At 42.3% G+C, this 27819-nt stretch overlaps 2 protein-coding genes across 7 annotated transcripts in view; both read right to left on the reverse strand.

Moving 5' to 3' along the window:
• The window catches only part of AGO3 (argonaute RISC catalytic component 3), a 138349-nt gene extending 125696 nt beyond the window's left edge, over window positions 1-12653 (reverse strand). For 2 of the 3 annotated variants that reach the window (XM_046003051.1, XM_046003044.1), the window contains exon 1: window positions 12520-12653. In XM_046003051.1, the coding sequence (XP_045859007.1) occupies window positions 12520-12538 (19 nt within the window). In that variant the 5' untranslated portion in view covers window positions 12539-12653. The remainder of the gene's footprint in view (window positions 1-12519) is intronic. The other variant, XM_046003069.1, reaches the window with a different exon arrangement.
• A 6892-nt stretch (window positions 12654-19545) lies between these two features.
• Window positions 19546-27819, reverse strand: part of AGO1 (argonaute RISC component 1) — a 37967-nt gene continuing 29693 nt past the window's right edge. For all 4 annotated transcript variants that reach the window (XM_046003358.1, XM_046003349.1, XM_046003341.1 and 1 more), the window contains 4 exons: window positions 25918-26052; window positions 25271-25372; window positions 24547-24746; window positions 19546-24307 (listed from right to left, as the gene is read on the reverse strand). In XM_046003358.1, the coding sequence (XP_045859314.1) occupies window positions 24199-24307; window positions 24547-24746; window positions 25271-25372; window positions 25918-26052 (546 nt within the window). In that variant the 3' untranslated portion in view covers window positions 19546-24198. The remainder of the gene's footprint in view (window positions 24308-24546; window positions 24747-25270; window positions 25373-25917; window positions 26053-27819) is intronic.

Here is a 27819-nt window from a genome sequence, read left to right on the forward strand (position 1 = left end):
GGCTGGATAGGCAGACTATACTGCACTTCTTTTTGCCAATCACGTGGTAGTTAAGTGCTATAAGAAAAATAAAACACATTAAGGGGATGGGGCACCTAGGTGGCTCAGTCACTTAAGCATCTGATGACTCTTGATTCTACTTAGGTGATCTCAGGGTGAGAGAGAGCCCTGCATCAAGCTCTGGGCTGGACATGGAACCTACTTAAGATCCTCTCTCTCCCTTGGCCCCTCACCCCCCCAAATAAATAAAATATGTTAAGGGGATAGAGGGGGGGTGGAACAGAATAGGTAGTTAATCATTTTAGATGAGTTTGTCAAAGAAGGCCTTTTTTTTTTTTTTAAAAGATTTTATTTATTTATTTGACAGAGAGAGATCACAAGTAGATAGAGAGGCAGGCAGAGAGAGAGAGGGAAGCAGGATCCCTGCTGAGCAGAGAGCCCGATGCGGGACTCGATCCCAGGACCCTGAGATCATGACCTGAGCCGAAGGCAGCCCCAAAAGAAGGCCTCTTTGAAAGGGTGACAAGTCGGCAGAAAACAGAGGAAGTGAGAAAAAGAGTCTGTGGACATCTGGAAGAAGATTCCAGGCAGAGGAAAAATTAAGTATAAAGGAAAAAGCAGAAGCCTGCTTGGTCAACTGCAAAGAAATCACTATGCCTGAAGCACAGTGAACAAGAAGAGAATAAGAGATGAGGTCAGAGAGATGATGGGAGATCAGATCATACAGGATTTGAAAACCATGATGAGGTCTTTGGATCGTATTCTGAGACATAAGAAACCAACAAAGGGTCAAGAAGCATTATGCTCTGACTTAAATTTTTTTTAAACAATCACTCTGGCTGCTATATGAAAAAACTGTACGTAAAGGTACAAGCAGAGAGACCAGTTAGTAGGCTAGTTTGACTGTCCAAGCAAAGGATAATGCTGACTAGGGGTGGCGTGGTAGCAGTTGGGGGAAATAATGCTGATGTGGAAAATATTTACAAGGTAGACCTGATGGGAACTGCTAATGCATTAGGCGTGTAATTTGAGAGAAAAGAGCTCTCAAGGGTTGTTTTAGGTTTTGTTTTGTTTTTCCCAGCAACGAAAAGAATGGAAGTGTCATTTACTGAGTCAGGAAAGACTCAGTGATCGGGAGGACACCTGGGTGGCTCAGTCAGTTAAGCGTCTGCCTTCACCTCAAGTCATGATCCCAGGGTGCTGGGATGGAGCCCCATATCAGGCTCCCTGCTAAACAGGGAGTCTGTTTCTTCTCTCTCTCTCCCTCTGCCCCTCCCCCAGCTTGTGCTCTCTTTCTTTCTCTCTCTCTCTCTCTCATGCACCTGCTCTCTCTCTCAAATAACTAAATAAAACCTTAAAAAAGAAAGAAAGAAAGACCCAGTGACTGGAGTAAATTCAGAGAGGAAATCAAGAAAATTTTTAGGACATGCTAAGTTTGATGCGTCTATACAATGAGATGTCTAGTAAGCAGTTAGATGGGTGTAAAGTTCAAGAGAGAGGTCCAGGCTAGAGACATAAATGTGAATGTCCTCGGCATACTGATGGTATTTGAAACTACTGGACTAGAGACTACCCAAACTGTGGTAGGATACAGAAGAACCCTAAGCCCTGGAATACTCCCAATGTTTAGAGATTGGGAAAATGAAGAGGGCATAGAAGGAAGCAGAAAAGCGGTATCCAGTAAGATTGAGGAAAACCTGGAGACAGTGTTACCCAGAAAGAAATGGAAAAAAGAGTGTTTTAGGGCACCTGGGTAGTACAGTTGGTTAAGTATGCAAATCTTGGTTTCAACTCAGGCCATGATCTCAAGGTAATGAGACTGAGCGCTGTGTCGGTTACAGTCAGTTCAGAGTCCGCTTGAGATTCTTTCTCCCTCTCTCTCTGCCCCTTCTGCTTAGGCTTTCTCTCTCTCTCTAAAAATTAAATAATAAATCTAAAAAAAAAGTGTTTCAATAAGTAAGCAACTTAATCAAATGAAGTCAAATAAAATGAAGATTTGGGAACTGACTACTGGGTTTAGTGAACTCTGTGTTGACCTTGATAAGAGCAATTTCAGCAAAGTGAGGAAACCAAAACTTCAGTGGAGTAAATTCAAAAAGAATGCCCTGAACATGATCAAGACTTTAGGTCCTAGTAATTAACAGGAAATTGAAAGGAACATGTTAAATTATACAATGTAGATGGAACAGCAAAATATAGACTGTGATAACTCTAAAAGGACAAACAATCCATAAACCACATGGTGGGGGAAAGGACAGAAAGCTTACAGATTAAAAAGACACTTGAAAGATACATCAATTATGAATGGATAAAAAAGAGGTGGTATGTGTACACACACGCGCCATTGCAGTGGAGTATTACTCAGACATAAAAAAGAAAAAAATCTGCCCTTTGCAACAACATGGATGGATCTAGAGAGTATAATGCTATATGAAACAGGTTAGTTAAAGACAAATGCCATATTTCACACATACGTGGAATTTAAGAAACATAACAAAAGAAAAAAGAGACCAAAAACCCAGACTACTAAATACAGGAAACAAACTGGTGGTTATTAGACAGGAAGGGGGTGAGGGATGGGTGAAACAGGTGAAGGGGATTAGGAGTATACTTATCATGATGAGCACTGAGTAATGTATAGAATTGCTGAATCACTATAATGTACACATGAAACTAATATAACACTGCATATTAATTATACTGGAATTTAAAAAGGACAATCAATAGGAATCAGTGAAACATATTTGGATCCAAACTCAAAAATGAGAAAATAAATAAAAGGCAAATGAAAACAAAAGTATAGCTGAGACAAGCAGGAATTTGAACACTGACTAGATATTTGATATATATTATTATTATTTTGCTGTGATAATGGTACTATGGTTTATTTAAAAAGCCTGTATCTTCTGTAAATAGTAGATATTTATGAATGAAATAGTATTATGAGAAGAATATACTTCAAAAAATACAAAGGATGGGAAATTAGAAGGGACACAATTGGATGTGGGTTGATGATTGTTGGGTTTGGGTGATGGGTATATGGTAATTTATTACATAATTCTACCTATTTGTATACATCCTCAATTCTCTATAAAATAAGTCTTAAAAAATAGGAAGAAAAGAAGTGCCATTTCCTTTGCATATATTTAAAAACTCTTTTTACCATCCCATTGTACAGAAGAGGAAATTAAGGTTAAGGAAGATTAAATGCACCACCCAAAGTCACAGTTAACTTTAAAAAAAATTTTTTTTTAAGATTTTATTTATTTATTTATTTGACAGACAGAGATCACAAGTAGGCAGAGATGCAGGCAGAAAGAGATGGGGGAAGCAGGCTCCCTGCTGAGAGCCCAACACGGGGCTCAATCCCAGGATCATGACCTGAGCTGAAGGCAGAGCCTTTAACCCACTGACATGCCCAGGCGCCCCACAGTTAACTTTTTTAACAGACTTTTTAAAAATATATTTGTATTTATTTGAGAGAGACAGAGAGAGAGTGCACATGTGTATACACAACCAGGGGAAGGAGCAGAGGGGGAGCGAGAGAAGAAAATCTTTGAGGCTACCTCTGCACTGGGCACAGAGCCTGACATGGGGCTTGACCTCACGATCCGAGCCAAAACCAAGAGTCTGGTGCCCAACTAACTGAAACACCCAGGCACCCCTAGACTTTATTTTTTAAAGCAATTTTGGGTTCACAGCAAATTCAAGCAGATGGTAGACTGCCCATATGCCTCCTGCCCACACATACCCATAGCCTCCCAATCAACATCCCCACACCACAATGATAAATTTGTTACAATCACTGAATCTACAGTGACACATCATTATCAAGTCAGTTAATTTAAGAGCCAGGATTTGTCTCTAAAATCAATGCTTTGTATACTACATCACACGGCCAATCTTTCCCCCCATTATTTTGCTGGGTGCTATTTATACAAAATGGCAAAAAAAACACAAAATTGTTTCATGAATAAGCAATGTAACTACTACCACTACTGTTATTATAAACTACTGTTATTATAAAATCATCAAGTATCCAAAAAATATTTTAATGTAAATTAATGAATACAACAAATTATACACCCAGTGAAACGCATTTCAGTTATTTAACAAATACATATATTGCCCACTGGATCTAATTATATCTAAATACACAGAAATACAAAGCACTATCTGGAAACTCTCTCCACCTCAAATGTTTCTTTTAGTAGTTATAGGAAGTATGGGCTAATATCAACTAACCAACATTAAACTTCAAATATAAAACAATACGTATTCAAAGGGTATCTGTGTATATGTTGTCCACTGACCTAACAGTCTAACATGTACTAGTTTTGAGTCCAAAGCTAAATAACAGCCTGCAGCAAATGCGAATGAGGAAAAGCAGTGAATAAATCAACTACAGCTTATACTACTGCCTATTAGGAAAATAATGGATTTTCACTGGGAACTTCTGCTTCAATATTCATGAAATATATCTCATTTCCACTTCTAGGAATTTATCCTAAAGCAATCACTGGACCACTATGCAAACATACATACTAAGATACTTACAAAAGTTTTATTTATTTACTTACTTATTTTTTAAAAGATTTTATTTATTTGACAGACAGAGATCACAAGCAGGCAGAGAGGCGGGCAGAGAGAGAGAGGGGGAAGCAGGCTTCTTGCTGAGCAGAGAGCCGGATGCGGGGCTCCATCCCAGGACCCTGGGATCATGACCTGAGCCGAAGGCAGAGGCTTTAACCCTCTGGGCCACCCAGGTGCCCAATCTTTGAGGCTACCTCTGCACTGGGCACAGAGCCTGACATGGGGCTTGTGCCCCATGTTTTATTTATAATGTTTTATTTATAATGAAAAACAAAAAAGAAAGAAACCTAAACCACCATCAATTAGATTGGTTAAATATGTACTGAGTAAAGACTATCATATTGCTGTAAAAATGTAAGCATTATTGTGGAGAAAATGTCCAGGACACATTACTGAGTAGAAAAAACAGGTTAAAAACAATTAATATGATGGATGGATGTCTGGGAAGATATACAAGAAAAAAATTAGCAATGGTTTTATCCAGATGATGGGATATTATTTTTGCTTTTTTTTTTTTTTTTTTTGAAGATTTATTTGTTTATTTGAGAGAGAAAGAGCACAAAGGGAAGGGCAGAGGTAGAGGGAGAGAAAGTCACAAGCAGGTTCCACTGAGCAAGGAGCCCACTGCCGGGTACAATCTCTCACAATCTTGAAATCGTGACCTGAGCTGACTCCAAGCGTCAGAGGCTCAAGCCACTGTGCCTCCCAGGTGCCCCTTCACTTTCTATTTTAGACTTTCCTATAGTTTGCATTTTAAAAATAATAAATAAATATTTTTATACCCAAGAAAAAATTTGATATGTTTTGGAAAAATATATTGGGTTGGTGTCAAAATTTGACATAATAAAATGCCTGTTTACTACATAAACCCACAAGGCTAAGCACTAAACATTAGCATGAGATTTTAGTAACCTCCCACCTAATTCTACCTATTCACTCAATGAATCTGTACAAACAGTGCACTATTACCACATTACATTTATTTTTTAATTAATTTATTTGAGAGAGTGAGAGAGAACATGAGAGGGATAAGGTCAGAGGGAGAACCATACCACCCGCAGAGCTGGGAGCCCATGTGGGACTCCATCCTAGACTCTGGGATCACTACTCAAGCCTAAGGCAGTCGCTTAACCAACTGAGCCTCACAGGCGCCCCTACCATATTACATTTAGTATTTCACTATCGCTAAATAATCACTTATAGAAATTCAGCCTGCTAAGGGTAAAATTTCTCAGATGGCAGTACTGAGGAATAATTGTTAAAAAGGCATTTTGCCCCCTTGAAAACAAGACAGCACATTACGCAAGTATATGCTGCACTATGGAAATGCCTTGAGATTATTTTGTAATTAAAGGTTGGGTAGCTTCTGAAAAACGGTGATCAGCCAAGCAAAAATTTCAGAAAATTTTTGAGTAACTTTAGAGGGATGCCACTCTTATGGTAAATATACAGATAGAAATCAAGTCTTAATTTAGAAACCAGAAGTTTCTTTTAAAAAAAGAAAAAATTGGGGCGCCTGGGTGGCTCAGTGGGTTAAAGCCTCTGCCTTCAGCTCAGGTCATGGTCCCAGGATCCTGGGATCGAGCCCCGCATGGGGCTCTCTGCTTGGCAGGGAGCCTGCTTCCTCCTCTCTCTCTGCCTGCCTCTCTGCCTAGTTGTGATTTCTCTCTGTCAAAGAAATAAAAATTTAAAAAAAAAAAAAAAGAAAAAATTACTTCATTGCTAAAGTATAACCCATTTTTCAATCTATTCTTTAAACTTTTTTAAAAATTCAGATACACTAATGAACTTCTTTTGTCAGATGATTTAGAAATCAGTTAAAATATCAAGTATTGGTAATGACTTAAAGATAGTACTATGTATATAAGCCAACAACTGAGAACATTTTCTTACAAAATTTCTTCCACAAATGAAAAACATAAAATATACCATATTTATATTCTATAGATACCTTCTGATTTCTTGAGAACTTGACAACTTAGAAACAATGTAGGAAAAAGACTGGCTGATTTCAAAATAAAGAATTCTTCCAAATTATTTCACTATTATTTCAGAATAATGTAAATAATTTTTTATTGTAATCAAAGGACAAAAAGCCCACATTAAGAGAAAACATCAGTTGTATGACATGGTTTTGCTAAATCTCAATAGTCTTTTTTTTTTTTTTAAAGCAATGGGTAGCCAAAGAAAGTTATTAATATTAACACAGATAATGGCAGAAAACTACAGAAACTCCAAATACAGAAAGGCTGTTCATGTATCCTAACAGCATTACCATTATGGTTGAAAAACCACACAATATTCTTTCCCACATCTGTTTTGTTAATGAGCCAAGAATGGGGGTCTGTTGGGTATCCTAGACAACTGAATTAGAAGTAGGAATGTCTGGTGAATGCTGTTTATCCCAACAAACTGAGACTACATAGATTTAGAAAGGATATTATTCTTAAATAAACTATATTTTTAGTTTTATCTTCCCCCCAAATGAACTATCACTTATCTTATTCTCCCAACTATCAAAAAAAACCTTATAAATTATTTTAGATCCCAATTTTAAGTATTATGAGAAAGTGTTTTCTTAGATTAACAAATATTTAATTATTTCATCTTTCACGTAGACCCTCAGATATCTGAAGACTGTAAGAACCTGTGTGAAAAAAGATGGCCATAAAATGAAGAAAAGCAGTCTTCAACTAGAATACAATAGTTTATGACAGCAAGAATTCTAAACTACAGTTTTTCCATATATAGCAGAGAACTCTTCCAGGAAATGCCCCCTTTACAGAGCCCCAGGCCTCTTTGCATGCTATCAGGCCTCGCTTATAGAAAGAACCAAACAAACACAGTTGTTCCCACTGGAAAACATAAATGAATATAAACTAAATCTAAATTCACAACTTAGTACATAAAATTCTCCAAAAGAGCAAAAGGGAGCAGCATCTTGAAATAATTTCATTCATTCTAGCAGCTTTCCTAAATTACTTAATTCCTTAATTTTTTTTTTAAATAGATATTTGTTTGAAATCTGGCTTAGAAATTTAAAGAGTGATCAGGGTATCGGAATCATGGATAAAGTTTAAAAGTTTCCACCATGTTAATCAAATTACATTTGAGAGTTACATATATATTCTTTTTCTCCTTTAAGTCTTTGTTTAGAACAACAAAGTTGTTTCTTGCCTCCTTTTCAATTTTTCCCTCAGGAGAAAAAAAAAATTTAATTCAATTCTAAAACAAAAATCAAAATAATTTTGCATATTTTTAAGACCCATTGCCGGTCAAGAGCAACAAATAGTAGAGAAAAAGTAATGATGGCCATTTAAGAACAGTACAAGCTAAAATTTAAGTGGCAACCAAGCAGAAAAACCTTTTGCATGTCAAATTCATGCCCTCCAGACAGAGCAGCATTTTGACAATTTTTCTTCAAGGCAAAAATCTAAAAGCGAGAAAACATATCCCAAAGTAATTAAAAAAGATTTTTTTTTAAAAAGATTTTATTTATTTATTTGATAGAGACACAGCAAGAGAGGGAACACAAGCAGGGGGAGTGGAAGAGGGGGAATCAGGCCTCCCACCAAGCAGGCAACCCCAAGCGGGGCTTGATCCCAGGACTCTGGGATCATGACCTGAGCCAAAGGCAGACGCTTAAACACTGAGCCACCCAGGCACCCCAAAAAGATTAAATACTAAACTGAGACCCTAATGGCATTATATATTTTAGTATTTTGAATCCACACCTTTTACTCATATTCAAACTTAGTTTCCATACACATAACTTTTGTTCCTTTGGAACTTATTCTCAAATGATTTTTCCAGATTATTATTATTATTTTTTTTTTTTTAAGTAAATTCCATGTGTGGTGCCCAATGTGGGGCTTGAACTCATGACCCTGAGACTAAGACCTGAGCTGAGAGCAAGACTTAGACACTTAATGGACTGAGCCACCCAGGTGACCCTAGATTTTATTATTAGAGAAATGCAGAGCCTTAAAATCACTTTGCAGATCCAAACACGAACTTAAAAGTATCACTAAGAGGGCGCCTGGGTGGCTCAGTGGGTTAATCCTCTGCCTTTGGCTCAGGTCATGATCTCAGGGTCCTAGGATGGAGCCCCACATTGGGCTCTCTGCTCAGCAGGGAGCCTGCTTCCCCCCCTCTCTCTGGCCTGCCTCTCTGCCTACTTGTGATCTCTCTCTGTCAAATAAGTAAGTAAAATCTCAAAAAAAAAAAAAAAAAAGTATCACTAAGAAACATGGTCTATTCACTCCTGCAAAACTGTATACAACTACCAAACATATCAAATCACTTTGCAAATCGTTAATTTAAAATAACAGTAAATGTTTTTCTTCCATTGGTAGGTGATTACAATTTCTTCTGCCCTCAACAACAGTCTGACTTCACCTAAAAATACAGACTAGAGTAGTAAGGTTCTAAAACACTATTACTCAGGAGAACTGATATCTCAATGAACATTTCTGCTGCTTCTATTCACACGTATTTAGAATTAAAATATACTTTCAGTCCAAATGTAACTAAACTATAAAAAAATAGGGTTTCATCAGAAGTTCCCCTAACCGGGGCACCTGGGTGGCTCAGTAGATTAAGTGTCTGCCTTTGGCTCCAGTTAAGATCCCAGGGTCCTGGGTTCAAGTCCCACGTTGGGCTCGCTGCTCAGCAGGGAGCCTGCTTTTCCCTCTCCCACTCCCCCTGCTTGTGTTCCCTCTCTCGCTGTGTCTCTGTCAAATAAATAAATAAAATCTTAAAAAAACAAACAACAAAAAAACAACTGTGCCAGCTTCTCTGGTTAAATCAAAGTTCACAAAGTTCTAAGTCAGTACAATGTACAAGACACCTTAAAAAATAACTTAAAATATTACATGCAAAAAAAGACATACTAACTTTAGTGAGGAATGATTCACCAAGAAACAATTATATGGCATTTGTATCCTAACTCCAAGTCCTCCAATATAAATAAAGTTTTTTTTTTAATTTTTTTTTAAATTTATTTATTTGACAGAGAGAGATCACAAGTAGACAGAGAGGCAGGCAGAGAGAGAGAGAGGGAAGCAGGCTCGCCGCCGAGCAGAGCCCGATGCGGGACTCGATCCCAGGACCCTGAGATCATGACCCGAGCCGAAGGCAGCGGCCCAACCCACTGAGCCACCCAGGCGCCCCTAAATAAAGTTTTCTATGTATCTTCCTAACAACTAAAATTTAAAATATCCTTTCATACAGTAATACCTAAGAATCTCCACACACACACATACCTTAGAACAAAATTGGTGCAAAGATCCAACACTGACGCAACAAACTATCAGAGAACACTTATGTCTAAAAAAATGTTTTTAGGTAATCTTCACATCCAAAGTGGGGCTCAAACTCACAAATGAGATCAAGTATCCTGGGCTCTATGGACTGAGCCATCAAGGTGCGCCCATGTCTAAAATATTTTAAACCAAAATATGTACCTGTCAAATTCCCTTTTTAGTTTTATTTTTAAGTAATCTCCATATCCAATGTGGGGCTTGAACTCAAAACCCTGAGAGCAAGAGTCTCACTCTCCAACTGAGCCAAGCAGGTGCCCTGGTACCTATCAAATTCTTCATTTAAAACTCAGTTGCATGTTTTGCCCAACTATGCTTTCAATTTCATATGCAGCGTAACAACTGTATGTAAGCCTCAGGAAGAATGAAAATTTTGTTTTTGATGGTGACAATTTTGAGCCATATTATACTTTATATTCATTATTACATTACACTTAATCATGTATAAACTGCACTGAAAAGCAAACTTTGAATTTCAAGATATCTAAGCATATGGTTAATATTATCTGATTCTACCTCCCCAGATAGGAAAATAGTTAAATGGGTATATATTTCAGCAATGGCATACACAAAAACAAGATGTAAAACTTATCTATAGCTCAAGAATTCACAGGAGCATTTACTGAATCATGCTTGGGTAGTTGGACCAGTGGGCTAGGTGATTGGACTTCAGAAATATTTTCTAAGACGTTGTCCACACACTGGGGCATAATTTCATATGAAAAACCCAAAAGAGAAAAAGAACTAAAAAAACCTGAAAACCCTCAAAACTATCTTTAAAACTCAGGGTGATTAATAAATTGTTTAACGTTCATGTTTTGTTTTGCAGGCTTGACACCAGAACACTTATATAAAAGTCATCTTATAGCCCTAGACCATCATATTCACTAAACAGTATGATACAAAATTAAAAAACAAAGGCAGGGCAGTTTCAGAAATATACAAATCAATGATAAATCAAAGCCTAAAACTCTTCACAATCTAAAGTTTTTTAAAAAAATATGAAGATAAAAAAATGAAGCATACAAAAGAGAATCAGGGAAAAGGATCAGAGAAAATTTCACATAATAAAACTTGCAATAATCACTTCTCCCCATCCTACCTCTACAAATTTGTGCTGTCAGCATTTCCTGACAATTATACTTTTTAAAATTTTTTTAAGATTTCATTTATTTGACAGAGAGACACAAGGAGAGAGGAACACTAGCAGGGAGAGTGGGAGAGGGAGAAGCAGACTCCCGCTGAGCAGGGTGCCTGATGCGGATCTTGTTCCCAGGACCCTAGGATCATGACCTGAGCCAAAGGCAGATGCTTAACGACTGAGCCACTGAAGCAATCGAAAATTATACTTCTTAACCTAATCAACAGATCCTTTATTATCATTAGGTCACTGGTTTCCTTTATTATTTAAGTTTTTCTTATATTCAAGTACTTCCCAAACTGGCAAAAAGAGATGTGAAATTCAGGAATTTGTGATCCCATCAGTAACAAGCCACCCCCACCCCAATGTTTTGAAAATTAACTTATAAACGTGTTACCATCTGGATGAAGCACACATCATCACACTTAACATACTAAGTATGACCCTTTGGAAAGCAAGCCATTATGTAACACCTACTTTATGTCTCTCAATCAGTTACTTCAGAATCATAAAGAATGGTAATTCTTTTTCAAGTTAAGCACTGCCCATGCTGCAGTTTTTCTCAAGACTGCCGTTTTCCGAAGGAGAGAAAGCAGTTTTTTTTAAATCCCCAATTTCCAAGAATATAATAACCGCTTCTCTACGGGATAGGGAATGAAAAAAGAATATACTGTCAGCAATCTTAAGATCCACCTCCTCGGGGCGCCTGGGTGGCTCAGTTGGTTAAGCGACTGCCTTCAGCTCAGGTCATGATCCCAGAGTCCTGGGATCGAGTCCCACGTCGGGCTCCCTGCTCCTTGGAGAGTCTGCTTCTCCCTCTGACCTTCTCCCCTCTCATGCTCTCTCTCTCAAATAAATAAATAAAATCTTAAAAAAAAAAAAAAGATCCACCTCCTCACGTAAGCAGTAATTCGGAACGATATGACATTTCTGAAATCCTCGGCAACTATATACCATACTGCAAACATCAGAAGGGAACTCGGAGATGGAGGAAATGCCATCTTGCATTTGACGTTGCGCTTACACCTATCTCAAACTTAATTCTCACCGTTATCTTCATGTCGTTTCACAACTACCTTAAGAGGTAAGAGAGCCGACCGCCCAGTGCCTCCTTGGGACACACAACCCAGTTAAAGGACGCGCACACCGTTACACCTTCAATCGGAATAACAAAACAGACGACAAACGCTTCTAGACTCGAGAAAATAGAGTAATATCGTCTGGAGAACCCCAAACTTCAATCCTTTAAGCAGTGTCCCCTCCCCACAGTTTTGCCTACTCAGTGGCCCCGGGGAACTGCGGCGGGGCTGCGGGGAGGCGGAGGAGGGACGGGCGGCGGGCGGGAGGAGGAGCCGCCCGGACCGCGCTCACCTCGCGCACCTGGGTTGGGGCGGAGGGAGAGACGATGCTCTGGGGCACCCCCCTCCCCCCGCCCTCTGGGCCAAGCAGCTCGGACTTGCTCACCTGCGGAGCCGATTTCCATTCATGGAGCTGGGGGGAGTGCTTCGAACGAGAAGAGCGCCCACCTCTGGGGGCAAAGAGGCAGCGCAGGGGGCGACGCGGCGCGACAGGCACCCTCACTCGGCCCCAAGACGAGGTGGCGATGGCTTCTCTTCAGCAACCGCACTCCGAAAGATCTCGTCGGGAAGAGCCGCCGCGGGGAGGGAGCACGCGACTATGCGAGAGGAAGGAGAAGCATGAGACGAGAGAGAGCGAGCCCCGTGCGGAACTTAGGGTCGCCCGCGGCCGCTTACGCTCGCACTGCCACTCCACGACTGCGGCGCTGCCGCCGACCTCCCCAGGGTCCGCCCCCGGAAGCCCGCTGGCGTCAGTTCCGCTGCCCGGGCTCGCCCGACGTCCAAGCCTCGCCTCTCCGCTCCTCCGCCCCAAGCCAGCGGGCGCGACGTCGGTGCGGGCGCGGCCGGCGCGGAAGACGCGGGGGAGGTGCCGGGGAGCGGAGGCTGGGCGGAGCTTGGGGCACGCGCGGTGGGCGGGCCCTCCTACCGTCTGCCGCAGGGCCGTGCCTGCCGGAGACAACTCGGAGGAGCTGGACTCAGCACCATCCCAGCTTGGGGCGGTGCCTGCCGTAGGCGACGTCGCAGAGGGCGGTGCATCTTACCTGGGGAGGAGCGTGCGGGGAGCGTGGCCGGTCCGTGATGCTAGGCCGGGACCCGCAGCGGAGTAACGGGACCGAGCACTTCTGGGGAAGAGCCACCCTTCTTACGGAGCCCTCCCGCCCCGCCCAGGTTGGGCGGCACCTCGCGCCGCCTCTTCAGTAAGCGGTCAAGTGACCACCGCAATTGATCACTCCAAGTCTGTTGCTTTGACAACCATGGGCGGGCGGGGGAGTTGGACAATTTAGCTTGGGGAAAGAGTATTAAGAAACGAGACATTAGACGCGCCTGGTGGTTCAGTGGGTTAAGCCTCTGCCTTTGGCTCAGGTCACGATCTCAGGGTTCCGAAATCGAGCCCCACATCGGGCTCTCTGCTCAGGAGGGAGCCTGCATCCCCCTCCCCCTACTTGTGATCTCTCTCTCTCTCGCAAACAAAATAATTAAAAAAAAAAAAAAAGAAACGAGACATTACACAAACATCACGTCGGATAACTTCCTTGTTTAAAACGCTTTAATAGCGTTTTGTCACATCACACTGAGATCAAACTCTTTGCAGGGCCAAAACGCACCGCGTAAACGGACCCTTCCTTTCTCAAGCAAGTCTTTCCCTATCACTATACTACAGCTATATTAGTCTGCTTCTAATTCCCACTACCGGGAAAAGGCATCCCTTTCCGACTTGGCGCCCCTCTGCTCTTGGTTCTCTTGGCCAGGAACAGAACCTATCCTTTCCCTTCACTCTCACCCTCTCTTCTTCCCTCCCCTGTCCACTTCTTTATCTCAGCCTGATTAATCTGAGGTCTTTTCCGGACCACTTATCTACGGTGGCGGCCCGTTTTTCTATTACAGCATTCCCCTAATAATCCTCCCCATCTGTAATTTGTTTTACTTACAAGTTTGTGTGCCCCCTCCTGCACTAGCTTGCAAGTTTTATAAGCTTACCATGGCCAGAACACTCACTAGTAAATAGCAGATCCTTGATATGTTGCTTTAATGAAAAGTAATACTATTCAGACTGAAGATTCATGATTTTTGCCTAAGTCCCTAAATATCAGTAACGTTCTTCAGACTTATAAAAATCAAAGTATTTCATTTTTTAAAGTTTGGGATAAAAAGAAAATGTATCCTATCTTCAGTTCCCCCCAATCATTGTGGGGCTTTGGATCAGTCACTTGAGCCTCTTATCTGAGAAATGGAGAGACTAACGTCTTACATAACTGTTGTGAGGTTAGGGAATGTACATAAACCAGAACCCTCTGTAACTTAACGGTAGTGAATAAAGTTTACTATCATTAACATTTTAAAACTCTTATGAGATGCACCTACCTTAGAGTAAACGTTTCATAAATGGATGGGATTCAAACTGTCATCTGATTTCAATTTTGCCTCACTTCTTCCCAACATTAACCCTTTAAGAACATCAATTTCAAAATATCAAATGTCACCAGATGAAACACTATCCTAAAAGTTATTTTCAATACCTATATACAGAATCCAAGTCAGTAGCAGCATCCCGACAGGGTAAACATCAACTCTTGTACAAGCATCTGTCATACCCTCACTCACATTCTGGAACTGATTCCCTAAGTGATTGCTGGCTTGTCATCTCCCAGAATAGTCATTGTGATGGCGATGAACCCTTGAGGTAGGCCGGACTTCTCTGTTGACCTTGATTAAGCAGGATTTTGATCTCCTAATTCAGTATGATTTAGTATCAACCATGCCTTCCCACCTACCTCTGCTATTCAGGGACCCCACCACCTCTTTAGAGTGAGCCCATGTGAAAGGTATGTTAATTGTAGAATATCAAAAAGTGGGAAGGCAAGAGGTCTAGTGATTCTATCAAAAGCAAACTGTAGGAGGCTCTCCCCCAACCACATGCACACCCTATTTTTGGGTAACTTCATTCCCAAACAAGTTGGTTCTTAAGGCCATAGAACAGGGTCTTTGTCTATTTTGTCATAGACCCAATGCCTAGAACAGTGCCAGTGCCTGGGACATTGCAACATTCCCTGATTTGTGGGATGAATGGATGAGTATGTGGGCTGTCAAGAATGGGGCTCAGGAAGCAGGCAAAAACTCTGCCCTCATCCTTTGTGGCACTGGTTGCTTTCAGAAGGGAGAACTATAAAATAGCAGACATCTGAGGGACAAGGAAATCAGTGCCCTCTGAAAGTTGCATTCCTAGGTTTCCTGAGCTAGAGAAACACCATCACTGGATGATAACAGCAACTGGATAGAATCCTCTTTTATGTGGGTTGAAGTTACTCAATTTGACTTGAATTCAAATCTCTTCTCAGACCATCAGGAGTTTTTACATAGCAGAAAGTTATTTTGTATTGCAGCAGAACACAATATAAAATATACTGGCCATAGGGACAGAGCTGAGACTGAAGGCCCTTCGCTATTCTATGGGATTCCAAAAGGCACTCTATACCTACATCTCTAAAAGCCAGAATACCCAAGTAGAGAAGACACTGCTGGATACCTACCCAGGAGCCCTCATCACAGACCAGACTTTTCTTTCTAATCCAGACTGATGAAGCAGAATAACTGCTCAGAGGGTAACTCGTAATTAATCTAAGCTACTCAAGATGGATGATCTCATTTGCTTTGCCAATGATAGGAGTGAGAAGATGACCCATTTCTAGTAAGACAGGAGGCCAGATCTGCTGGGGATTCCAAGGATTTCCTTACTTTAAAATTAAATGTAAGGAAAAATTAGTACCTTTTCTGTTACACACTATTCTGTCAGCATTTCCTTTCTGGAATTACAGTAGCCACCTTGGGACCCTGAGGCAAACTAACATGAGGATAAACCAACACAGAATAGCAGAGGAAAGTCATTGGAAGAACCTGCTTTGTTGGTATTATCACTTTAAAAATCACTGCATTAACAAACCTTGGAGCCATATTAAATCAAGAATTCTTTGTCATGTTACAGGTTTCTTATTTAAGCCAATTTAACTGGTGGTTTGTTATGTGCAATTGAAAGTAACAGATAAACTACTTCACATGAATGCTGTGAAGATGCAATTAAAGGGGTGCCTGGGTGGCTCAGTGGGTTAAAGCCTCTGCCTTCAGCTCAGGTCATGATCCCAGGGTCCTGGGATCAAGCCCTGCATCAGGCTCTCTGTGCAGCAGGGAGTGTGCTTCCTCCTCTCTCTCTGCCTGCCTCTCTGCCTACTTGTGATCTCTGTCAGATAAATAAATCTTAAAAAAAAGATGCAATTAAATAAGATAACAGAGACTATACAAAACACCTACTCATATACTTCAAAGTATATGATCACGTCCCTTAACAAGCTATTGGTCTTTTCCAAAAACATGGCTGGAACTCCCACTCTCTTTTAAGAGGGAAAGCTCCTTGCCTTCAGAAGGTAGGGAAGAGCAAGGGAGGGCTCCCTAGAAAGATCCTACAAGACTTCATTGTCCAAATAAGACTTTGCCAAGAGGATAGTGCTGAAGCTCCTGCAGTCTAGAACAAAGGGACAGTGTATTCCTGTAGGGTAAACCACAGTGATCCAAAAACTCTGATATGATACTCTGGGGAAGGCAGTTGTGGCTCTTAAGTGGAGAACTTTTTTTGAAGATTTAAAAAATTTATTTGACAGAGGGAGAGAGATCACAAGTAGGCAGAGTAGCAGGCAGAGAGGAGGAAGCAGTCTCCCTGCTGAGCAGAGAGCCCCATGCAGGGCTCGATCCCAGGACCCTGAGATCATGACCTGAGCCGAAGGCAGAGGCTTAATCCACTGAGCCACCTAGACACCCGATTAAGTGGAGAACTTTTAAGTGTACCTCAGGAAGTCCACTTTTCCAGTTTAAAGGATTGCTTCTGTCACACTCTGCAATATCTAAGCTTGCCAGGTTTCCTAAGCCTGTAGCCAGAGGAATAAATTGGTTTGAAAGCTAGAATCAAATAGGGAGAGCTATTTGCTACATTCAATGCTACTTTCCATTTAAGCAGTAGACAGCAAGTCTAGGGATGGCCCAGGCTCAGAACTTGAAAGTCTTCTCTTTGCACTATAACCCTTTGTTTTAGCCACCCTAACTGCCATGAGATTCTGGGGTCTGTTAAGTCAAAAGATTCTCAACAAATACCCAGCCTAACTTTGCTCCAAGGTAATTCCCAGACAAGAATGTGCTACAGTATATGTTGCCAATTGACAGGGCAAAGGGAAGACTGCTCAACCAATACTAAAGAGGAATGTCCAGGGGTGTTAGGACAAGCCATGACTCAAAACCGTGAGCTCCAGGACCTGAAAAATCAGGATACTGGGAGCTCACTACCTTTCTCTTGAGTAGCAACCAAGAGCCAAATTCTGAAACCTTTTGAGTATCAATCATTTCTAAAACTGAAATTTATGGCAAAATGTGTCATAATGATCATCCTCCCACTTACTCTTCTAAATATTTCTGCTTCACTAAAGGTTATAGATTGAAGTTTTATTTCAACTGGGAAAATCGCTTACATGTTCCAATTTGCTCAAGTTTGATCAACCTAACCAACTCTTGCTGTTGAAAAGGAGTTCAGTATAGCTGGACTGTTTCCAAGGAAATCTGACAGGTGGTAGATACAGGTTAGCTTTGGAATTTGAAAGTCACAACACTGGGCCTCCAGAGGAATGCTAGGCCCATTTATGTACACACTAGCTGCCAGTGAAAACTTCCCAGTGGGCCCTGTGCCAGAATCCATCTCTGACCCATCTTCCCCCAGGACACAGAAATAACAGGGCTCTAGCAATACCAGGAATGCCAGAACCTGCATGCTTGACAACTGTACCATCAGCTTAAGGTACAAAACCATAGAACCTCCAAGTTGGGGTGAAAGTAAGAAAAGAGGATGGTAATCTTGTTGAGTTTCTACTTACCTGAAGAGTCAGGAATGCTGAGTCCATCCTGTGCACTCAATATCACTTCTTGACACCCTCTCTGTATTCATGAACCATAATTACTAGATCATTTCAATTCTAATCACAAATACTGATCCCTTGATATATGCTACAGCCCTGAGATGACAAAAAAATGAACAGAATGTAGTTTTTGCTCCTAGGAATTCATAGGCTCTGGGCAAAACCAGTCATGAAAATAAAGCCAGCTGCTAAGTTCTATCAAGTGCACTGCAACAACATCTAGGACACTGGTTAGGAACAATATTAGGTTTGTTTATTTTATTCTTACAAGTATCTCCTGAGGACAGGAGGAAGCTGGAGGTGGAGGTGGCAGTTGTGGTGAACAACTTGGAAATCCTAGTCTTAGCCTTATTTAAATTGGGTTTTTTTCAAAGCTCATTTTCAAGAAATACTGGAGAATGACCATAAAGTTGCAAGATGCCAAAGAAATTGGGGTGGAGGATGGTAAACTGAGTAGAAAAAATTACCTCCCCCTCAAGGCAGCAGTTCATGTTGTTAAAATTATGCCCTTCTTGGATCCTATTCCATTCTCCTTACTTTTCTCCCACTTAACATTAAGTTAAAAATATTCAAGTTATCTACTAGTGACTTAACAGTCTTCTTAGGTTCAGCTTCCTCTCATCCTTTAAATTGTTTCCTGGAGTTGCACACTATATTGTCTTGCTCTACTCTTTTTCTAAGACATCTTGTTTATTTCTATGGCTTTACCTACCATCTATAGGAGTATGAATGCCATTATCTACAACTTCAGTTTTGTAGTCTTCCCTGAGCACCAAAATATAAGTGTTTAATGGAAACCTTAAACTTGTTGCATCATGGGAACCTCCAAACTCAGTCTATACAAGGCTGTCTTCACAAAATTCACCAGCTCTCTTCTATAGTCTCCTTTCTCCCCCAGTCTTGGATAGAAGAATGTCCCAATATACTCATTGCTCAAGCAGAAACCTGAGCATTATTAGCCTCTACTCCTCTCTTTCCCTTCCATCATCTATTGAGTACTATTAATTCTATCTTCTGAGGGTATCTCAAAAATCTTCCCTTCCCTATCTTCACTACTATAGCTTTACAGCCTTGTTTCTGTCCCTCATCATTGGGCTAGGGAACCAATTTGCCACTCATATCCCCCCACCAAACTTTAAGCTCCTTAAGGAAAGAGACATGGTTTTCTTCCCTTCTGAACTGTGCTTCCTTTCTCCCCCGACAATATTAATGGACACAGTGCTTCGCATGGTTTGTTGAACGAAGAGTAGGTGGAGGCCTTGTGAAGTATGGTTACATAAAATCTGTAGTTTCAACACTCTGCTGTTTTTAATCCACTTTCCTATAGAAGCGATGGTTCTGCTGTTATAACCATCTAATACTCTAAACTAAAATCTATCAGAGACATAGTTAATCCCAACAGTTTTCTTTGCTAATGGGAGTGGGGGAAAAGAGAGAGAGAGAGAGAGACCGCACTTTAGAAATAGAAGCCACTGTTGTCTTTATAAAACACAGAATTGTGCTGCTGCTGTTGCTTGCTTTAGAAGGAACTGTACATTACAGCTGCTGGGATAATTTTACAATGGACTGGACAAGGTACAGCTCAAAGCAGGACACAAACACAAGTCTTAAAGGGAAACAAATGCAAACAAGTACACAGCTGTGGGGCTTCAGGGACATTTCCCCATCCATGCTGGACTTGAGAGGGATAAAAAGTTTAGAAACTAAAGTGAAACCCAGAGTAGTCACACATGCCCACCAGATGGCTGCTAAGTGCAACATCACACACCAATCAGGTTGGACTGTGTGCACAGGAAAGTCATTTCATTTTTCCTTATTGCTACTACACCAGGGGACTCAGTGCATTTGACACATTGTCTTTACTTGCACAATCCTTGGAGGGTATTCTATTTTCCTTTTTAAAGAAGGAAATCTGCCTTCCCCCACCTTATTCTGTTTTGAGCCCATTCCCTCCACTCCCATTCTTAGGCTCCCAAACAGCAGCCAGAGGTTCTAAGTCAGTAGGAATAGAGTAAGGGGAGAGCACCAACCTAGCCTCTCTCCCTGCCTAGGGAGAAGGCAAGTCCTAATAAAAGGGGGGAAAGAGAAAACCAGAGAATCCCGTCTCCCCAATCTGCTTAGAAGGCTAAATAGGAAAGAGTGCCCTGCATATCCCTGCCATGATCAGACTTTAAGAAGGAAGGCATCCCAGCTACCATCCTGGATTGGCCTAGGCCCAGTAAATATAAAAAATAACTTCCCCCAATGTAGTTTCCAAAACTGCATTTTGGCTAGTTTGAGATGACTTTCCACCCTGAAGGGGAAGGAACTTCCATTCTTCTTTGTTACACATGATGCCAGGTCTAAAATACGGCCCCACCAGCCTTGCAGATAGATACCCAATGGGTCAGCTAAGAATTCAAAATGTCCCCATGGCTGCCCATCCTGAGTGCTAGCCTCATTTACAGAATTCTGGACACACACACCCCCAGAACAAAACAAAACAAAACAACAAAAAAAACCATCCAAGAATATTGTTGCTTAGGCAGAGGAAGCCGCAGTGGAGCTATCTAGTAGGTGGGAACCAGGAGCTTTTTAGGGAGGTTTCATGCTTTTAGGTATCTTCATTGTCAACATTATTCTAAACCTAAGTTCCCATCAACAATAGCCCCAGGCTTAACCCGAGTTAAACAGTAGCACCTCAACCCCCAATGGATCAGACTGGACTGGAAAAATATCAATGAACAGTACTCTTTCCCATCTTTTATCCAAATTCTCTCCATTCTCTACCCATCACTCTCTTCTTCCCCTATGTCCATCCCCCTAACCCTCCAATCCTGGAAACCAAGTAGTTCAACCCTAGGACAGCCTCAGAAAAGGGAGGCCCGAAGTGGAGAAATGGAACCAGATCTAGAAAAAGCAATGAGAAAAAACAGCTCCAAGAAGTGGACAGATGTGGAAGTTGTCAGAAGCCCTCCTGATTTCATGCCACGTAGGCAGATCTGCTGCTCTGCCCTTGTGTAATGTTGATAGCAATCAAGCCCAGAGAGAACATTACCAAGGCTTGGGGAACAGATTCTTTGTCTTCTGCAGCCAAGGAGCTAAGCCTGACCTTGCTAGCTAACAGTGGGATTATCATCGCCATGCAGAGAATTCATCATCACATAGGTAGGCAGGCCAGCAAACAAGCTTAGTGAATTAAAAAAAAAAAGGAAAAGGAGCCAGGGAAAAGGGAAGTAGAAAAGAGAGCCAAGAGAGTAGAACAAAGGGAGCAAGAGACCTGTTCAGGAGGATGAGGCTGAGGTCCCCCCAACACTTCCTCAGAGAACAAGTAAGAAGCACCACTTAAACCAAATCCAAGAAAGCCAAAGCTTGCTGCTAATACCACTTCTCAATCTGCATGCACCATCTTTCAAACAAGAATAATCCTCAAGGTCAGGGGTATTTTTCAAGTCACAAAGATTAAAAAAAAAAAAAAAATCAGAGCAAGAAGTCATTTTCTTGCCATTACCCAAACCGCTTCTCTTGCTTTTTATTTCTTGAATGGCATGTGCAATTCCAAAGGGCTAAAAAATGCATTTCAGGCCCCAGCTCAAAATCCAAATGGAGAGAGTGAGGCAAAGAGAGAAAAAGGAGAGAACATAAACTTGTTGCTGAGAGTAGGTGGCTACCACCAGCTCCCTATGGATATTTGCAAATGCTGGTGAATGACTGGACCCTCCAGGAACAGTGCCCTGATCCCAGCCCCTAAATGCACCCAAAAAGAGAACATGCAGAGCCCATTGTCCCAAGAGAGCTCCCCTCCCCAAAGGGTGACTGAACACGAAGTAGACAGTATATGAAGGCGATGGACAGGGCAGATGGAGTGTTGGCATCACTCTCTTTAGGCACTTGTGTAAGGAATGTAGGCTCTCCAGTGAGCTGCCTCCTCCCAGAGCCCTCCATTCTGTTCTTCAGCTGGGCTGTGCCCATGGGGCATCCCATGCTGTAGCCAGTAGGAAAGAAGTAGAAGAGGAGTTACTCAACAGTCCTGATGCCTTCTCCATAATCAATGTTTGTGCTACGTTTTGTGAAGTCGCTGAACAAAGTAGCCAACCAGAACAGAATCTGGGATAGACTGTTTTGCATAGCAAATCTGGGTCTGTACAAGGGCTGCTGGGAAGGGGAAATGGTAGCTCTAAGCACACAGGCCAGGATTCAGACCGGCCTCCAAGCCTGAGCTAGGTCTAAAGTGTCATGGCTTCATCACCAGACTGGGGAAAACCCAAGCCCAAGCTCCTCAAAAAAAAGGAACTTCCACACTGAAGCTGCAACTCCTCATCCCAAGCAGTGGGATAGGACAAAAATGAACAGTTAAGGAAAGAGGGGGCCTTGCCTCAAGACCAGTGGGCACCAAGCTAGAAACCCCCTACTTTTCCAGTTCTGCAAGACAGCCAAACCCCATCTTTATCCAGGGAGACAAAAAACAAAACAAAACAAAGTCCCATGCCACCCACTCACATGCCCTAGTGGGAAACTGGGAAAAATTCATTTGTGTAAACAGAAGCAATAGGAAGCAGCAAAATCCCCCAGCCTGTCCACAGGACACACTGGAATCTGGGATGAGCCAAAGTGTCAGAGGACAGTCCAGAGAAAGGGAAGATGCACTTGCAGGAAAGAGTGCAGGGCAGTGCAGAGGAGGGAACATATAGCAAGAAAAAGATATTATCGGCACAGGGGAAGGCTGGAGCCTGAGCTCCTCCATGGGGAGATAACCACCCTCTACCTAGCCAGGCCAAAGAATAAGTCAGGTACATGGCTCAATGTTTCTGGGATGTAAACTTACTGGGCATGGGAGGGATTTCCAGATTTTGGCAATAGACTCAAGTTATGGTATAAAAATAACATTTAGTTTTTGCTCTTTTTTCTTGTTTTAGAACTAAAGATCATTTGTTATAAGACACCCCAGTTAAGAAATATTGAAACATAAACGACTTGACCATCGGGGGGAAAAAGAAGCCAGGAATGAAAAATGCTATGAAAGTAACTCCAGACCCAGGAAGGTGGGGAGGCTGGGAGACAGGGAGAAAAGGAAATGTTAAGTGGAAAGGCCAGGGGCCAGTCATCTCAGCAGCTCCAAGACTTGTGTGTCTGAAAGTGCAAATGTCAATGGACTTTAACCATCTTGAGGTTGTGATCTTTTTAAAAGCTCAATGAATATGGAAGTCAATTCCTTTGAATGCAAAATAGCTGGCGCTCTGGCTGGAGGCTTGTTGGGGTAGGGTATTTCTTCCCCACCTACCTCCTCTCCCACCCCCACCCCACCCCCTAAAGAAAGGTACAAAAGGTTGCGGTTCTGCAGCATTACCATTACAGGGAAGGCACTGGTTACCCACCAGTAGGCGGAAGGAAGACAGGGTCGTGTCACTTCAGAGCTAAGTGCCATAGTGCCTTAAGTCTTACTAGGGGCTGGATGTCTGTCAGGGAGGAGGTGTAAGGTGGGGTAGAAAAGGTGGAGAGAAAGGAATAAGGGAAAGGGGAGGTGGCAGCTGGGGGAGGAGAAACCAAAATCATTAGCATTAAAAATCTTCCTACAAACTGGATTTTCAACCCATTAAAACATCTAGTATTCTAAAATATTGATCTGGGTCTGGTTTCGTTTTTCCTCATAAACAAATCTAGACCTTTTCTGATTAAGGCTCCTAAAAAATCCTTCCCTCCTCCCACCCATTTTCTCAAGCCCCTCACACTCCCATCTAAAGTATCAAACCCAAACCTACCAGCTTTTGTCCGCGGGGCTGCAGAGCCGACCTTACCAAGTTGTCAGGCATGAGTCTTTAGCACTGCGAGTCACATGAGACACCTGTGTGTATGGTGGGCACCAGTGCTGCCCCTCTTGGTCCAGTGGGGTCAGGGCCAGATGTGACAAGATGGGGTGAGGGGTGGGGGTCATGAGGTGGACATTAGAGATTTCCGGCTGGTGGTCTGGCTTACTGGCCCTGTTCCCCACCCTTTTGCCCCCTTGTAGAAGGAAAACAAGGCCTTCTGAACTCCTCCCTACCCTCCCTCCTCCTCCTTGCTTCCTCTGGATTTGGGCGGCACAGCTCTTGGGGCTTGGAAAGCTTTCTTCTATCCAGTGAGGTAACAGCGTTCTGCCTTCAAGCGAAGTACATGGTGCGCAGAGTATCCTGGTGAACCTGCACGGCTTTGGCCAGGGCCTGGGGGTCCCGCCCATTGCTCTGCCCCGATATGTGGCTCCCCTCTCCACTGAAAAGCAAAAATGAAAGAAGTCCTTCCTGGTGCACTGAGCTGCTGCTAATCCATTCCCCCATCCAGAGTACCAATTCCCATACCAACTTAAGAGAAAGTCCCAACCCAGATTTGGGCAAATGAGCCTAAGGGTATCGTATTGTACGATATTCATTTCCTTTTGCCCAAGGAAAGTTGAGAGGATCTGGTACCAGAGGTGGAAGCAAAAGGGAAGCCAGCTTGATTCCAGGCCTCACCTGTCATGCTCCTTGTCCACTAGGTGGTATCGTGCCCGGAAAGCCACCAGGCGGGCATAGTAGGCAGGTGCTGGGATAGAGACGGAGCGTGTGCATCGCACATAAGTGTGGCACAGCTGGTACGTCAGGATCTGGAGCTCATCCGCTGTGAAACGGTTGTCATCCCAAAGGACATAGTAATGGGATGGTCGGCTGGTGCCCTGGGAAGATAGGAAGATGAGGGGCCCCCAGGCTGGGCAGAAGGGATGGCCAATGCTATAGAGCAGGATCACTGTTCTGTTAAGAGTGTAGTTGGGGGCGCCTGGGTAGCTCAGTCAGTTAAATGTCTGCCTTCAGCTCAGGTCATGATCCCTAGGTCCTGGGATTGAGTCCTGCATCAGGCTCCCTGCTTCTCCATCTCCCTCTGCTGTTCCCCCTGCTTGTGCCCTCTCACTCTCTCTCAAATAAAAAAAATCTTAAAAAAAAAAAAGAGAAAGAAAGAGTGTGGTTGGATTGGAAGACCCACCCACAAAAAGGCAGACACAAAGCCACGTATGTCATAAAACACCCTTGTTACGGGTAACCCTAACCCTGTTCAGTGTACTGAACAGAAGTACACTAAGGGATTATTAAGAGAATAATCCTTTTCTGAATGCCCTCAGTGATGGCTGTTATATTTTAGAGGCAGTGGGAATAATCAACTCATCTTTGACCCATTGGAATCCCCTGGACATAGCCTAGCTACCTGGATGCCTGCATGGCTGCAGAGATAGAAGTCGAACTCAAATGGGTGGGTGATGTTGGTGTCCACAGTTGTCCCAGCTGGGATGTTACCACTCTTCCCAATCTGTATAGAGACAAAGACAAACAAGATCCCAAGATCTGCCTCGCCCTAAGTAGGGCCCCAACTCAATTCTACTGACTCCACCAGAATCTCAAAAGTAAAGCAGAAATTCCTATTCTCAGTAAGTGCTGATTTCACCATTCATTAGCTGTATGACCTTAGTAAGTCATTTAAGCTTTCTGAGGTTAAACTGGAGGTAATAATAGTACCTACCTCACAGGGCTGCTGTGAGGAAGACACCTTTTACAGTGTCTGACATATAAGAGAAATTCAGTAAATAGTAGTTCCCTTTCCCTTCTCTGGGAACTGATCCATATATATGGTCTATAGGCCAGGGAGCTAAAAGGAGGGAGAGGAAGTATAAGGACAGGCAGGGAGAAAGGAAAAAAGGGCAAGAGGTGGCAGAGGAAGGACAAGAGCTAGGGGAACGGGTTATGGAGGATAGACAAACCAAGGACTAAATCCTGATTTATCTCAAGGGCTCCTTCCATATTAAGAGAAGGGAGACAGGAAGAGGGCATGGGTGGTTTCCTCCATCTCTCACTCACTCGCTCATTCTTGTCAGCACAAAAAAGGCGGGTATGATGGCGTTTCTGCACCACAATATAAGTGATTCCAGGCTGGTAGTCCTTTTCCAGTTTGATGCAGGCATCACGAATGGCCAGCAGCTCATAGTGGAGGATCTAAGCACAGGGTAAGGAGGGAGACAAAGAGACAGAGCTCCTCTTGAGTCACATCTTTGTGAACTAAGAGCTGCCATTTGTAATATGGATTTTTGCTCAGTCTCCCTTTATAAACAGACACGCAACCATTAGAGAGATGACACAGCCTTTCTGTCAAAATCAGCCTTATACTCAGTTCACATGATATGTTGCTACAAAAAAATTAGCCAGGAGGCTTGGCATCAGCAGAGAGCACTCACCTGGTTCCTATGCATAAAGAGACCTAATATCAACACACAGAAACAAAGCACAAAGATATCACTAAAACCACAATGCACAAAGTAAGATCAATTTCAGGATCAGGAGGAGAACAGGAATTCCCCTGTGAGCTCCAAGAACGGACAGTGTTGAGACCACCAGAGAAGAGCAGACACATAGTTCAGGAACGGGTACAGACAGAGTAGATGAATTCAGTCCTACAAAGAAGCAGGGTTATAAAAATATGGACTAGCTAAAGAAGAACCCACAAGTAAATAACCATATGCAATGGTCACCTCGTTGTCTTAGAAGTCAGATATAGGGAGTCAAAACGGTATGGTAGAAATACATAGAATGGCAATCAATTAGAACTGGATTTAAACCCAAGCTTTATCTAGTTGTATTCCTGTAAGCAAGTTACTTAGCCCTTCCAAGTCTCATTTTCTCCACATCTACTAAAGTTACTAATAAGACCAGCCTCATAAAACCGTTGTGAAAAGTATAACAGATTAAGTGAAAGCATAGAAAACCTAGTAGGGGTTAATAATGGCTGACTGCTTTGCTAAGCAGTTTGAATTTTAACCCAAGACTATGTGAAGCCACTAGACATTCCTGAACAGAAAAATGACAGGATAAATTCATCTGCTGTTTTAGGGAACACTGGATGACTTGGAGAAAACTGAGCATAATGGTTAAGAGCATAAATTCGAATCAGGCCAATCTGTCTGAATCCCAGTTTCTTGAGTGTTTAGCTTGGTTGACACTGAAGAAATCATTTAACATTTCCAAGCCTCTTCTCTGCCAAAGGCAATAATAATTATTATTTCATAGGGTTATTCTAAGCATTAAATAGAACACCTATGAAGTGCTTACCACAATTCATAGTACATAAGAGGTACATAGTACATAGTACCCAATAAATGACAGTTATATTAATATTAAATGGCAGTCAAGGAGACCAGTTCATTATATATGATTAACAACAGAATATGAAGGCTTGGCAGGGACAAAGAAAAGGAGGAATATTCTGAAGGAAAGTCAATAGCAGTTCTCAAAGTGTGGCCTCCAGACCATCACCTACCTAGGAACTTGTCAACTACAAACTCCAAGGGCACCTGGGTGGCTTAGTCAGTTAAGCATCTGCCTTTGGCTCAGGTCATGATCCCAGGGTCCTGGGATGGAGCCCCAAGTCAGGCTCCCTGCTTGGTGGGGAGACTGTTTCTCCCTCTCCCTTTGTCCCTCCCCCTACTCATGTCCTCTGTGTGTGTCTCTCTCAAATAAATAAAGAAAATCTTACAAAACAACAACAACAAAAGAACCACAATGAATCAGAAAGTCTTGAAGCCCTACAAACTGTTGCAACAAGCCCTTCAGGTGACCTTGATGCATGTTAAAGTTTTGAGAACTACTGGTCTAAAGAATCAGTGTTCAATAGGAATCAACGAGTAAATATGCACTGAGGCTCTTCTGTTACAAGGCAGGTCTTTGGATGCTTAAGCACACCACCTCTCAGTTGTAATCTCTGCTCCT

This window comes from Meles meles, chromosome 1, assembly GCF_922984935.1.
Source record: "Meles meles chromosome 1, mMelMel3.1 paternal haplotype, whole genome shotgun sequence".
Lineage (NCBI taxonomy): Eukaryota > Metazoa > Chordata > Mammalia > Carnivora > Mustelidae > Meles > Meles meles.